At 40.3% G+C, this 15,054-nt stretch overlaps 1 protein-coding gene across 1 annotated transcript; it reads left to right on the forward strand.

Moving 5' to 3' along the window:
- The first annotated feature begins 336 nt into the window (after nt 1–336).
- Nucleotides 337–14,500, forward strand: LOC139694788 (uncharacterized). Its single transcript, XM_071593311.1, has 5 exons — nt 337–780; nt 4,362–4,442; nt 10,726–11,268; nt 12,424–12,784; nt 13,762–14,500. Exons 1-5 carry the CDS (start codon nt 649–651, stop codon nt 14,373–14,375), a joined length of 1,731 nt encoding a protein of 576 aa, XP_071449412.1. The 5' UTR covers nt 337–648; the 3' UTR covers nt 14,376–14,500.
- The last annotated feature ends 554 nt before the right edge of the window (nt 14,501–15,054 follow it).

A 15,054-nucleotide genomic window follows, 5' to 3' on the forward strand; every position in this document is an offset into this window, starting at 1 on the left:
CGATCATGCGTCCGCCTCGTGGACGCCGGAGCGGCGGGGTCCGAGGGGGAGGGGGTTATCCGAAGCACGCGGCGAACGGAAACTGAGGGGCGGGCGGGGGGTCTGGGGAGAGAGGGGGGAAGGGGGGGGAGGGTTTTGAGGTGCACCCGAAGATCGACGACGCGTAGTACACCGAACGGCTCCCTTTTCTCTCTCCCCTCCTGGCCCTGACTCGCCGACCAATGGCGTACGAGTATCCTGAGGGGGGGGGGTCAGGTCGAGGTTTCCGACGTGTGTGTGTTTGCGGGGAGTGGGGGGGGGTGTGCACCGCTCATAAAAACGGAACTCCCGCTCTTAACAGCAGCACTTGTGGATTTGACCGCACGTCGAAGTGAGACACTATCAAGGCAGATAGTCTTCCCGTGGACGTCTCAGTTTTATTTTAAGTGCCTTCGTCAATATTTACTTTCACGCCGCTTCCGGCAGCGATCTCAGAAGCAGCTGTTTATCGCTTTTCCCTGAAAGTTGATATATATCAAAGAAAGCGCATCGCCTTCAGCTGTTGCAGAACCGCTCCCGATCTTTCCCTCGGCCAGACTTAGTATTCTTCTTCCGTCCTATCGAGACACCGTTCCATCTCTCTCTCTCGCACTCCTCCTCCAGAGCGCAATGGAGGGCGACTTGAACGACGTTTTGGGCGAGATAACGCCTCCCGGACTGCAGAGGCTGTGGGCCCGGCGAATGACACCTTGCCTCGAGGAAAGCAGTAACCTACTCACGGAGTTGTTCCCACCGGCTCAGGTAAATGGAAAAAAATCTTAAATATCTTGATTTAGAATGGAGTTTTAAAAAATTGGATCGCGGGGGTTGTAAGTAGACAGGCAACGCCGTGCGGTGTTAAGTGTTGCCGGTTGCCAGTTGTTTTAGGGTGACCAAAAGCGTTGCACCCGGTTCAGCTGACTGGCCGAGTCCCGAAATAGGATAGGTATTTGGGGTCTCTTCCAACTCCACTTTTAGACCTGCCTTCTCGGCGAGGGCTATTTGTTTTTTTTCCTTTTGTTCCGTTCATTGGGGCAGGTAGGGTGAGTCGGCCAGAGGTGTGGTTTATTTTGTCTCAATCCTCACTCCCAAGGCACCAGAACCACTCGACTGAGTAACGTGAACCTCGAGTCTAGACCGCTGCGACGGAAATGGATACCGGGAAAACTTAGATCCCCGTGGATGTGCCGGTAGTTAAAATTTAATGTTAGCCTAGCTTCCCCTAAGTGTTGGGCGGGCAGTACCATCAGAATTTGCTGAAATGTGGTTGAAACTAGTCAAAAATAAAATATGACGTAAGGGAGTTTGTATATTATCGCAAGGAAAAAAAAACAAAGTGCTCGCGTTAATTGCCAGTTTAGTACTTAAAAGGTTTTAAATGAATACTTATAAACAAAATATACCGCTAGAAAAATCTTCAATATTGATGGTTATCATGTAAATATTTATTAAATTTGTTTCCACGTCTGATTCATTCAAACCTGTGCACATAGAAGCTGGAATCAAAGTAGTGCCTACGTCTAAGGGTTTGCTCAAATTATGACGTCAACATCAAAATGCACATTTTCTCATAGACCTACGGGGTCATGATCCTTAAATGTAGCCATGGTAGCAACTTGATTAAGTGAACCGTTGACGGTAAGGTTCACGTTCTGATGAAAGAATGAAGGTTTTTTTGGACCGGTGAATTAGCGGGTTATTCTACTTTCGCTTTAAGGCATGCAAGTATTTGGTTGAATGACTGTATTAAATAATTTTTCCGTGAGTCGTGGAAGGTTTTATTTCCAAAAGTCACATTTATATTCAGATAGTCCAGTCTTAAAAAGGCCGCAAGAAACTCAATTTCTCCTTTCAAAGTATTTTTGTTCCCAAATAATTTTTTTATGCTACCAGTAAATCGCGTTATTTTTCTTCCGTGGTTGTCTAGGGATTGCGGTACCCATCTGAAGAAATTGATTTCAAAGTTAAGACGATCTCTTTTTAGTTACATTCATGTGCATTCCGTGTCCCATACTAATGCTGACGCTCACAGTCAACGTACCCGCAATATAAGTAGTCGACACGTCAATTTTGTGCGCTCAAGATGCACCTACCATGGGCCCAAGAACACGGGACTTATTTTGTACAGTTAACTTTCTTCTTTTCTGAAATCTAAGATGTGTTTAGTGACCTTGAAGTGTAAATAAAGATGTATTTTATTCGAAAGAATGTTTTATAGCGTGGATGAATACCCGTCTTATAATCATTGAATGTGTCTGTATTCAGCGTGAATTTTATCCTCATGTTTCTATTGCTTTACATACATATATGTATATTCTGCTTTGACAAAACCTTTACCGTATGGTCTGCTGGTGAATAAATGATAATACGATATGATACGCATCTCTGACAATTGAGCCGATAGCGAAAAACTTAATTCAAGTAAAGTCACTCATACGTGTGTGTGCTGTAGATATATTGATAGACGTGATACTCTATTCACTGTCCATTCGCCCGCGATATTTTACACAGTAAAAATGCGCTAATACCAACTATACGGAAATATTCCGCTGCTTTTATCGATTCAAATGTGGCCGTGGCTCGAGGGAATGTTCTCGAGGTGTGGGCGAGGCTCTGGAAACTTCGAGAAGCTCCGTGGTCGCCACGAGCAACCCCCCCGAAATGAGGGCACGGAGGATGCCGACGAAGAGCAGCAACAGTCGCTCCAATACACATGCCTTGTGCTGCCTCAGAAATCATTCTATTATGTATTTAAATGGAAATGATGCTGGATTGCAAAATGAGACCAATAAACCATGCTGAAATCTTCCATTTTTTACCATATCTCATTGTCAGCGAGCATCTACTATGGACAGTATGTAGTATTACGTGTTCGAAAATTTAATTTATATGTGATAATTTGTGACTACTTAAAACTCCTTTGACTTCGTCGTGAATGCAGTTACATCACCGGCAATAATTAGTGAGAGTCCCAAAGTTCACGTGGCATTACGGTGGAAGTGCGTGACGTATTGCGCTGTGGATAAGAAATCAAGTCGGAGTGGAACAGAATTATTCACTTATTTGAAAATCCACAGTACGATCGTTGGAGATGGGGGGGATGGGGGACTCATGGATGCAGTGTCTCGGATGCAGCAGTTGCCTAAGATGAGTTAACGGGGGCTCCTGAATAAATATCGGTCATGAGGACGGTTTCATAAATATCCATGAGGGGAAAGGGACTCGATAGCAGTTTAATGCGTTGGTTATATATAGGTCAAGAGAAAAAGACCTTGTTTGGGTGTCTCGGGAGTAATAAGGGTTACTGTTCATCAACACTCGGAATTCAATTATATACGCTTTTGAAGACCGCATCCACGTCTGCAGATTTGTGAGGGAAATGTGTGAGAAATGGCCGGACGACAAGACTCTTCCATTTTACACTTTAAATACTCCGTTGTTTAAATATGTTGTTTGCCACTTTAAGTTCGCGTTTCAAGAATTATTAATATTTTCTCAAAACATCCGATTTCCCTCGGTCGGCATATTTTTAGTAGGGTTAGGTGGGATAGAAAGTAAATCGCTTTTAAATTTGCAGATGGATGCAACCTTAAACGACGGAATACATTTTCCTGATGGGAAAAAGATGGGGGGCATTGCTGCCCGTGGCGTTGCTTCGTTTCGAGACCGTGTCAAAGGGTCTCAAGAAGCAACCAGTACAAGCCAATGTATAACTACTCTTTTTTTCACCTCCGAGCCAGACTATTTGTGGAGCGCATTGGCTGCACCACATTGCAAATGCTTTGTGAGTTATTGAGACCCTGAGGAGAGAAATCTCCCGACAGAAGATCAACAGAAGATCTGCCGTATTTGTTGAAAATAATTGTCGGGAAGGTATAGGAAATCAAGAAGATAAACGAGCGCGGTTGATTGACACTTACCTGTGAAGTCACAAGGTCCTCCAGTTTACTTTTTAACCTAGTTAGTTAATCAAGGATAGACTCGCTACTGGCAGTTTTTTTGCTCTTTCTTTTCTCCTGCAATTGGCGATAGAAACAACACGTCCGAGGTTAAGCATTCCGGAAGTAACATTTGAGATTGCTTCTTTTCCTCTATCAATTCTCGTAATAATATTTCTCGCGTTGTAATAATATTTTCTGCATATATATCACGTAATAAAAACTGGGCGTGCTAAATACATTCCATGCCAAACGCCCTCGTGGTGGCCTGCAAGGTAAATGTACGAATCGGACCTACTTAGTGACGCGTTTCCATCATAGCCCTGTTTGAGTTATCCTTTGCCCGCCCCCAGACAGTTGCAACACGATAATAGGATTTATTTTTCGACTTCCCTTTTGTTTCAGGACGAAGCTCCGCTTAAGAATAGCGGTCGCACCAGCCCATGCCATCCGGACGACTGTCTATACCTGTCAGATCACGAACAGGTAAGGTCGGTCCCATTAGTTATAGGCAATCGCCGACTCCCGATGGCGTTGATTGGGAGACCCCCGGCCTGCTATGTGCATGTGACAAAGGATAAGTTTTCATTACATCACTATTTTATTTTATTAACTGCCATTTTTAATTGCGTGAAGTTAAAATCGTGAGCATTATCGGGTCACTAAATTGTGATGCCTATAGTTTGGAGGAGCTGGCTTTCGCGATTTACAGCATCAGTCTGAATATAAATGGCATTTTTTTTTTTAAGTTTTATCTCTGAGAAGTGCAGTCACTTAACTTGGCGCGTCACTTGGTGTGACGTGAAATATGCTAGGTATTTTTGCAGAGTAGTCTCATTGGTAAAAATGCTGGGCTGAGTTTGCATTATATTCGGGCCAATACGTTCACGGAATCGGTTTGGACTCTTTATTTCTCTAGCGAATCGTCGGAGAGCAGGTGTTGAACCACTGCAAAAGGGCGAGGAAACCAGAGGACGCCGGTCCGATTAAAAAACCTACCAAAGAAATGTGCGGGAGAGTACTTTTACGTCTTTGCAGTTGAAGTAAATTTAAGAATTCGATTGCTGACGTTATAATAATTTTGAAAACTCTTGTCAGCAGCTTTCAATACACCGGGAACCTCGTAAAATATGGTCCATCTCTTGGACTCGTGAGAGTTCGGCACAGGTGATAATGTTCAATACTATGGTGTTCGTTATTCGGTGAATCTTGTGAAACGTTATTCCGTGGATGGCTTAAAAGCGGACGATGAGAAACATGATATCAAAGGGATGCAATTGAGATGATGACGTTCAACGTCGAAACCTGGTTCGTGTTTTTAAATAAAGTGGGTGGAATTACAAAATCAATATAATTTCATTTAGTTATTCTATGAAAATTCCATCAAGTTACGCCTGAGACAAAAAATTTCAAAGGGACGCAAATCCTCGAGACAAAAGGATTCTCCATCAGCTCGTGGTGAAATATCTCGTCTCTTGGAATACTGGGAGCTCGCCCGGATCAAGTCCTATTCGATGATTTATTGCAGGAGTAATCGGGAGGCATATTTGATATTTTTGATCAAGCTATGCCAAACGACGAGTCCAACAACGAAATGTATTCGAAAAAGTGATCATCGTACTCTTTAATTGTAGTTGAGGACGTGACGAGACGGGAATCAAGTTTTATGGAAACGTCTTCCTGGTAAAGATTTCATGAATAACTATGTTGGCGAAGAATTGACGATCTTGCATTCTCTTTTATTCGAGGTTACGAAATCATTATGCTCCCAACCGCTAAGATTTGACGCTTGCCTTGTGCAGAAAATCCTGCTGCTAGTCACATTCGAGGAAGGCTTTGCAGAATTTTATTTGTTCCAAATGACGTAAATGGAATCGCGAAAAACTTGCGCGTTTTATTCACTTGCTTTCATTTCAGTTCTTTTTACGTTGTGGATTGTCCGGAAACAAATAAAAAAGCCTTCCTCAAGTAGGAAGTAATTTACGTCCGACGTTTAAGGGCGTATTCTCCCGGAAAGGGAACTGGGTCCAGTCAAACAACGGGACCGTATCGGCCTTGTGAGTTATTGAATTGCAAGGACGAATAGATGCGAAATTATTGGCGTATTTTTTTTAGCTCGCTATCTCATGCCATAGTCAACGTCCGTACGGTGGGCCGGTTTGAACCGAATCGCGTGTGAAGGCTTATTTTTAAAAAAAAAAGGATGCAGATTGTTTTTTCAGCCCTGTGCACGAAATTTTACCTTGGCATAAAGTAATTTTCACTAAATAACATGGTTGTCTGGTCCTAAAACCAAAACATTCCTGACTATTTTTTTAGATGGAAGAGTTGTATATCGGAGAAAGAATAATGGCAGCAATTTCGTGAATATAATTAATAGGTTGAATTTCAAAATTGGGTTGAGAATTGAATCTTCTTCGTAAATTGAATTTAACATAGTCTTCGGTTGTAAAAGTCTTGATAAATACGGCCCCCAGGTGATATAAGGCCACATCGTAATATGAGTCAATCATTTCAGTATACACATACCAAATTTTAAGTTCGAGAACTTCGTTATAAACATCCTTACAGCGTTGTTGCTAAGTTATTGAATATCACAGTCTTTTCATAGCGCTTGTTCTTCGTGTGTAGCTGTTCATATGCCCTCAGTTCCCAGGTTTGATTGACGGAACTTAGTGGAAAAAACAAGCAGTAAGTACTGCCTTTGTGTAAGAGGCCAGAGGACGGAACCAGTAAATACCAATCTGCAGTAAAAATGAACGATAATTACGTTACTTTATTAGTTTAACAAGAAAGACGGAGGTAAGACAAATTTGGTGAAAATATTTGTGCCTTCCCTATATTATTGGCGCAAATGACCTGTTTGTTGTCGGTTGCCTCTACCTTCTGGCCATGTTGGGAGTTTTATTTTCCGGGGTGAATACGCTGCCTCGGGGTTCACAAAGCCTTAAAACTGAGCCCTCTCCCTCGTCCTTTTACTGAGTCGAAAACATCGCCTGTTGCTCGTAACTTGTTTCGCAAACTCTTCCGGAATAGTTTTTTTCCCACTGCGAGGACTGCTGCTACCTTTCGGTCCAAGCGGAAATCAAATCGGAGAAGAGGCCATGGGAATGTCGGGGCGGGAATGAAAAAAAGTCGATGCAAGAGGCGATGTGATTGAAGAGGTCCTCGGGGCTTCTTCGATGCTGAGGCCGTCGTGAATACACGTAGTGTTTCGCGGTTAGACCACTGTAATCAATGCAGCATGCCGCAATAATTCATTAAACCGGTGCGAGTTCATCCGGGATTTTTTTCAAACCGTGAAATTTCTAGGATTTCCCTGGACGGTATTTTGAATTGAAAATTAAGCTTAGAACTAATATAAAAGATGTTTTTTCCCCAATAATTCCTGCCACAAATTCCGCAATAGGTTTCGCCCCTCCCCATGAACGCCTTCCTAATTTTTCCACAATTTAACCCCGGTAAGGTACTTTTTACATCTTCATTCCTTGTTTTTCAGCTTGCTAGATGTCAAGGCCTCCGCAATTTTTCAATTCCCATCCGATAAAAAATTCTTTACCACATTTATTCACAAATGCGTGTTATTGACTGAAATTTAGTGCCAAATATATTTGATCGAGGATGGCCAAGGCGAAGGTTATCTGTGAATCATCATACTAGGTGAAATGTTTTTGATCTGAGACTCGCTCGATCCTTTTTTTTTTGCTGGAGTTGGTATCTTAAAAGGAGGGATTCGCAAATAATACCTTGGTTTCAAAAATGGTTTCCATAATTTTTCTCTTCTCGTGTGCAGTGGGATTATGTATGCTTTGAAGTTTCTGATCTAAACTTTAGGTACATTCACTTTGAATATTTCATTTTGTTATATTTGCAATGGAAGACTTATGAGCTTCGAGTTTTAATTATGAATTTAATTGAGTGAAAAGATATTCCACCTATGAATACCTTGATATTTTTCAAGATTATTTTGTGGTAGTATGAGGAAAAGCAGAGTATCACAGCAGACCGACAGTTTGGCAGATTTCCTCTTGATTGATTGATAGTTCTTGCTTAATGTGGCCAGCTCCTCTTGGGGAAATCCAACTCACAGTTGGTTCTCTCCCAGAAATGGCAGTCTTTATCTTACTGCCTGGGAGTGTGCCCACGACTGACATTTTTGCAGTATTCTGTGATTGGAGAAAGGACTTATTTTAGGTTAAATACTCGCCTCATGGGGACATGTCTCATTGTGAACCTTGATTGATTCAATCTTAAAAAAAATGACTTTCTTAAGCATTTAATCATTTTTATGGATATGTTTAAATCATTTACTTTTAATGGCATTCTCATTTTATAGTTTGTAAATACAAATTTGAATAATTAAAGCCATTCTATTTGATTGAGGTAATAGAAATTATCCATTATTATCTTAGATTGAAGCCATGCATGGTGATATGAAGATGCTTGGGAGGCTTTAGTATGTTGATGCGTATAGGTGGGATTCTCAAAGATTCTCGGGTGCTGCCTCAAAGATCTTCTGGAATAAGTAAAGTCTGACCGCTTTACTCCTTAAGATGCTTGCTGAAGTATAAGAGCAAAGTTGAGGTGCACAATGCTGCGTAAGGAGCAAAACTTGAAAAATACCATTCAATTATGTTAAGCACTTTAATTATCCAAGCATGGGAAGTGTGTTAATTTCAGTAATCTTAATTGAAGTAAAAAAAAATTGATTAAGACTGTTGACTCATTATTATAATATTGTTCTTAAAAATAGAACAACTTTGTTGGAGTTCAGAAAAGAAAATACTTTGTTCTTCCAAGCATATTTCATTATTCACGACCTAGGTTTCAACTTGCAAAGTAATCATCAGGTGAAGTACAGGGGACACACAGCAACTCAATGGTCCATCGTTTGACTAGCATTCCCATTCCCCCGCAAAATACCCAAAAATAACTCCAAATAATGAAAATGATAGGTGAAAATAATGGTTTCTGCTCCCAATTAGTTAAAAAATTGTATTGGAAAAAATAAGAAAAATTAGCAGTCGCATCCATTTTCAAATGAATCCCCAAATAAGGCACATCAAAATGGAAAATAAGTTTCTTTCTAGGGAATTTATTCCGTAAAGAGATCAGAACCTTTCCAGAGAACAAAATAAAGAGAGCCTTCAATAGTAAAGGCAACTTAGGGAACCTGTTATCTTACAGCAAAGACGAAATTCCTGTAATGGAAAAGAGGGGAGTGTATAAATTGCATTGTGAGTGCTCTGCTTATAACATTGGACAAACCAGGAGGGAATTCAGTGAACGTCTGAAAGAGCACTATGCCCATTTTAAAAACAGAAATCCTTCTTTCCACTTTGCCAAGCACCTTGTGGACAATAACCATGCTATTGTCTTTGTTCTTGAGATTCTACATTTAGAGAAGAAAGGCTTAAGATCAGATGTCGTGGAATGTTTGGAAATTTCCAAGAAAAATCATCATAAGGGTATATTAGTTGATGACCTGACATATTCCTCCCGCTCCCCCCTCCTGGACCTCCATCTGTTCTACAGCCCAACACCATTGTCCCTTCTCTTTTCCCTTCTTCATCTTCACCCACACCTCCCCCCCCTCTTCTCTGTCTAGGATATAAAGCTGTGTGTCCTCTGTACTTCACCTGATGATGACTTTATAAGTCAAAACCTAGGTCGTGTATAATGAAATATATGTGGAAGAACAAAGTATTTTCTTTTCCGATATGAATCCTTTCCACAAAGTCATGCCTCAAACCATTGTACTCATATTTGTGGGAGTTATCTATTTACCAATGAAAAAACCAAATGTTGTTTATTTTAAATCTAATAGCTTTATTCCTAGTTTACAAAATGTCATTATTCACTTCATATTGTTTCATTGTCCTATGGCATCAAACAGAAGGTATGTTGCTACTTGTATATGTCCGTGTATGTGTGTCTGTGTTTATGTGTTTCCTCGACTACCGGAAGCATTGCTCTAATGTACAGATGAGAAGTGAAAAGAGGGAGATGTGTGTTGTCAAAAGTGTAAATGCATTGTTTAGAGAATGCCAGAGCCACACGTTGTCGGTTCTTCCTTGTAGTAGCTGCCACCTGGGAAGAGACATCACGAAACAACATTCACTCTTTCATGGCTGGTGGGGGAGATGTATCCTGAACAGGGGGTGGGGTATTTTGCATCCTCCTCATGTTTCCTGACGGTGATCGAGTGAGCCATCCAAATACCGTTGCCATTGCTGCCCACGGCCAACTACAACATGGCGACTGAACAGTTGCCATCCGGTTGGTGTTAGATAAATTACTGCCCTCTATCCTTATACTATTCCTCCTAGTTCCTATCCAGTCCATTATCCATCTTATGATTGAAGCATTTCTTCCAAATCACATGTAAGAATTCAGACTCGTGAAAGTGTGCATTGAAACAAATAAACGAAAACGAATTTATCCTATCTGAATTTAAAGGTAATAACATTCTCTTCAATTCTTTCATGACCATTTGTCATTGCCTTTTCTTCATGTGATATTTGGACGAATGAGCAGTATATTTCCTCAGTTAAAGTTTGAAATTGAAAGCTTAAACTTTATTTCATTTCTCATTTTTTTCACCACTTCATCAGATATAAGCTTAAATTTATTTATTTCCATTATTTATGATTTGCTCACAAACCCTTATTCCTCCCATTTCTGTCATCATAATCAATGTCAAGGGTGCTTTTGATGAATTGTTTCCTCAATTTTGAATTCTGTTAGTTCATTAGTCTCATTCTTTCAGGATGATCTTAAGTTTAACAGGAGGAGGAGGAGCATTCAAGATGGTGGGCACTTGAGTCCCATAGCTGACCTTGAGGTTTTCAAAAGCCTCGTTGAGGAAGTGAGCCCCGTCTTGCACCTTGACGCTGGCTCTTTGGGTGACTTCCCTGCCCGCTATGAGATCCCTGCCAGCTGGGTGAGGAGGAATGAATTTCCTGTGGTTGGCATTTACATTGACCCACGGATTGTTCCTGGTTTCCGGTACAAAGTGCGTTCGCTCTTTGGACCGGTCCCAGCAGACTGCAATGCGGGAGCAACCAAGGGCTTGAACTATCTGTTTGGGGGGAGAGCGCTGACACTCCTGAGCATTGGCCAGGGATACAGCCACAGGTTCACTTTTGAAGCCGATGCGGATAGGCTCAACAACAATGGCAATTACTTCTGGAGTGATTCCCTTCCAAACGGATTTGCTTTCGAGTTGGTGGTGGTCTCTCCAGGGGACAAGTTCACAGTCCACGACGCCAACCATCTCGTCATGGGAACATTGGAAGTTGTTCGCTTGGAGGTGAGATTTGGGACTAGAAATGCATGAAAGTTATATTCCCTCAGTCATAAAGAGATGTTTCAGGGTTGGTATGGTGGAATATCATGATTAATTAGAAATTAGCAATTTTCAAAAAAATAAAATTTAAAACAACTGGTTTCAATGTAACTACATCATCATTAGGTGAGGATCTTTTTCTCTAAATTATCCATGATAATACTTCTACAAGGAGTGGGGAAACAGATGACCCCATTGCAAGTTCATCCTTTTGTTTGTATTAGGTGCCACAGATTGAAAAGTAATTTTGGTTTAAACAAATTTGAAGAAGTGAACTTAATTCTTAAATGAAGTGTTGGTTCGCATTGGCGATGACTAATATATTTTCAGTGTAAATTAAGGTTTAATGTATCGAAATGGAAGTAAAGAGGCTGCACACGTCAAACAATACTAACTTAAAAATTGGGTGGTAAGGTGAAAGGCAGAAGACATGTAGTTAAAGAAAAGGAGTTTTCTATTGAGAATCTGGGCCACCTGATGATGATGTAGTTTCATTGAAAAAGATTGCATTAAATTTTATTTTGTGGAAAATAGCAAATTTTTAATTAATAAGCCGTTGCAGTTGCTAACTCTCTTAAGCTCTTGTTATTTATTCTTGGTAGTCCGCTATTTGAAATGGGTTTTGGGTGAACACAGGCTTAACATAACTATATTTCTCAGTTCTGTATATTAAGACAACCTGACGCCACACTCTGCATTAAACTGTTTTGGAAAAATTGAATAAATGTGAATATTAGTAATGTAAGAGTTTTATGTATCTGATATAGTCAGTTCAGCTTCATTTAACCGGGTTACTGGAGAAAAATATATGCCAAAGAATTTTTGAGCCAGGTTGGGGAAGAGCTCACATTCGTCTTATTTTTCAAGCAGTGCTCAGCATTATAATTTCTGATATTCTAGCGAATGTCATTGTGCTGTAATGTATCCGTCAATGCCAAGAGGAAAGGCTAAAAATATCACGTTCACGGACCTGTTTTCTCAATAGTTTATATTGTGGGTTTTAACGGTAATTACACAGTAACATACGCCCTGCCTATTTTTTTTAGTTCCACTTCATATTGAGTTACGTACTAAATCATAACCATAACTGACCAATTTTTACCATTTTTTTTTTTTAAGATGCCACAAATGGAAACTGGGCAGAGACAGTCTGCTGAAACAACCGATGGAGAGAAGAGGGGAACAGAGAAGACAATTCGTCTAAGAATGCAGTGCAAATTTGAGTGCTTTGAGACAGGATGCACTACTCAGGTGGTTACAGTTTCTGGAATGGCCATAGTCAGGAAATCTCCAGGATCCAAGGCCGCTAAACTCATCAGAATTGTTAATGTAGCGGTTGGACAAAAAAGAGGATTCACCTTGACCCTCGGAGTGGATGATAAGAAATGGCGTCGCACCAAGGTGTCAGGAGAAGAGATTGGGGACATACCAACCCGATACACAATTTTTGGTCTTGAAGCCCACGAACAACCAGTAATAGGTAATTGGAATTTTGAATTAAATGGAATGGTAACTACGGCCGTATGTATATTATGGGAAGGATCAGCCCCAGTCGTACTCTTAATGGTGGGCAAAGGATATGGTGAGGGAAATTAGAGAGAGGAAAAATAAATAAAAATAAATTTAAAAATAAAATGATAAAGGAGGGTTAGAACAGAACAAATGGTTAAACCAAAATACGATAGCAATAACCCTTGCCAATGTGACACACACAAACAGGTCTTCCATGGAATCTCTTTTGACGTTAGCCCTGTAATTCACACTTTGGGAAAGATAAATCAAGAAGTTTCTGGGCACCTCCCTGACCTTTCTCAATGTGCAAGTGCTTGGACTAACGTAGGAAGCGATTTCATGGGAGACCTGTTTGTGTGAGTGAGATTTGCGAGGGTTGAGGCGTTTATGCATACCCAAGCAAGGGAGTGATTGGCAGACCACGTGTGCCGGGAGAAATCTCTGTGTGTGCGAGTGCTTGACAAGGGCGAGGGTCAATGATATCTAGTACACCTTAGCCTGAGCATTTTTGCTATCTTATTTTGGTTTAATTGTTTGTTCTGTTCTAACCCCCATAGATATATCATTTTATTTTTGCATTTATTTATTTTCCCTCTATAATTTCCCTCACCATATCCTTTGCCCACTTTTAAAGAGTACAGCTGAGGTTGATCCTTCCCATAATAAATTAGAACTTTATTTGATTGTTTAATTTCCAGTTGTAAAGTCTTTGATGGTTAACTGGTCATTGACCTTTTCATAACATTTCTCATTTGTCCATCATCTAAAATTTCACACTGACCTGATAAAATCATAAATTTATCTATGATAATTAATGCAATCATTTCAGTTCATGTTATAACTATATAATATTTAAAAGTATAGTAACTTGCCTGTTGAGAGGTTGGGTACCTTGCCACAAGCACTGCTACTATGTTTTTTTGACAATGAATACTTTCCTTACAGGTACTTATGTGGATCCAAGAATAACACCAGGATTTCATTACCGTGTTCGACCTGCTGGAAGCCCGAGGCCTCTATTTGGTGGCAGAGCATTGTGCCTCCTGGCCATTGGAGCTGGCTATGGGAAGAGGATCAGCTTCCAGCCAGACAACCTCAATAATCCTGCAGATTTCTCTTTCTGGAGTGATTCCCAGAGTGATGGCTATGGTTTTGAGCCACGTGCAGTTTTCACAGGGATGTGCTTTGCCGTGTGTGCTGGTGGTCAGAGACTTGGTGAAGCAGTTGTCTTCCGTGCTGACTCTCCTCAGGTTGAAGAAGATGATGCATCAGCCAAGAGCAGCATGCATGAGTTGCAGAATGTTCGTAGTGGGGGTGTAATCAAGTGCATAAGAGTTGATGTCACTTGCCACGTTCAATTTTACGGTTTCGAGGATACCCAAGCAATGAGGGTGTCTGGGCATGCTATTGTTCAAAAGAAAGTGGGTGCGAGAGTGGCTGAACTGCTGAGAATTGAGGATGTTGGTCTGGATTCGCAACTTAATCTGCTCTTTGTGAACCAGCAAACAGATGTTGTATTTTGTCCAATTAAAAAATGTACGCATTCAATCATCCAGTGAAATAGAAGAGCTCACTCATATAAGCATTCCGTATTTTTATAAATTAACAGTCACGTTTTGCATACTTTGTTACTATCCACTGAATGTATTTATATTTTCTATTAAAACTGAAAGACTGCTGTTAAGTTGTGATTTCATTTATACTGAAATGCATACCTTTCATTTTTTTTAATTTAACCAGGGAGAATTAAGCTGATTTCATCCATTATTTGACTTTATTCTTATGTCCCAACTCCCATCGCAATTTGATGACCAATGATACAAAATTACTTTGATACCTACAGTGATTGGAACATTTCTCTAAAAGATTTTAAAAACAAAAAGAAACGAAAAGTTTAAAATGTTAATCGAATATAAAAATCTACAAGTAAATTTGTTCACCAAACATTATTTTTATGCTTGTCTAATGTTAAGAGTGGGATGATATGATACAAAAAAGAAAATATTGTGGGATGATAAAAGATGTTCCACGCTGAATAGTTTGAGGGTTTGAAGTCAAAGTAAGATATATAGTAAAACCATGTTCTTACCAAGTTGGTTGGGGATAAGTTACATTTGCATAGGTATTTTCCATTGAAACAGTTTGTGCTGAGAACAAGGTACAATGTATGGCAAATTATATAGAAAGAATTTGCATTTACAATCTTTAGTAAATAACTTAAAACTGATCGAAATTAGA

This window comes from Hetaerina americana, unplaced genomic scaffold (assembly GCF_022747635.1).
Source record: "Hetaerina americana unplaced genomic scaffold, ioHetAmer1.1.p SCAF_55, whole genome shotgun sequence".
Taxonomy (NCBI): Eukaryota; Metazoa; Arthropoda; class Insecta; order Odonata; family Calopterygidae; genus Hetaerina; species Hetaerina americana.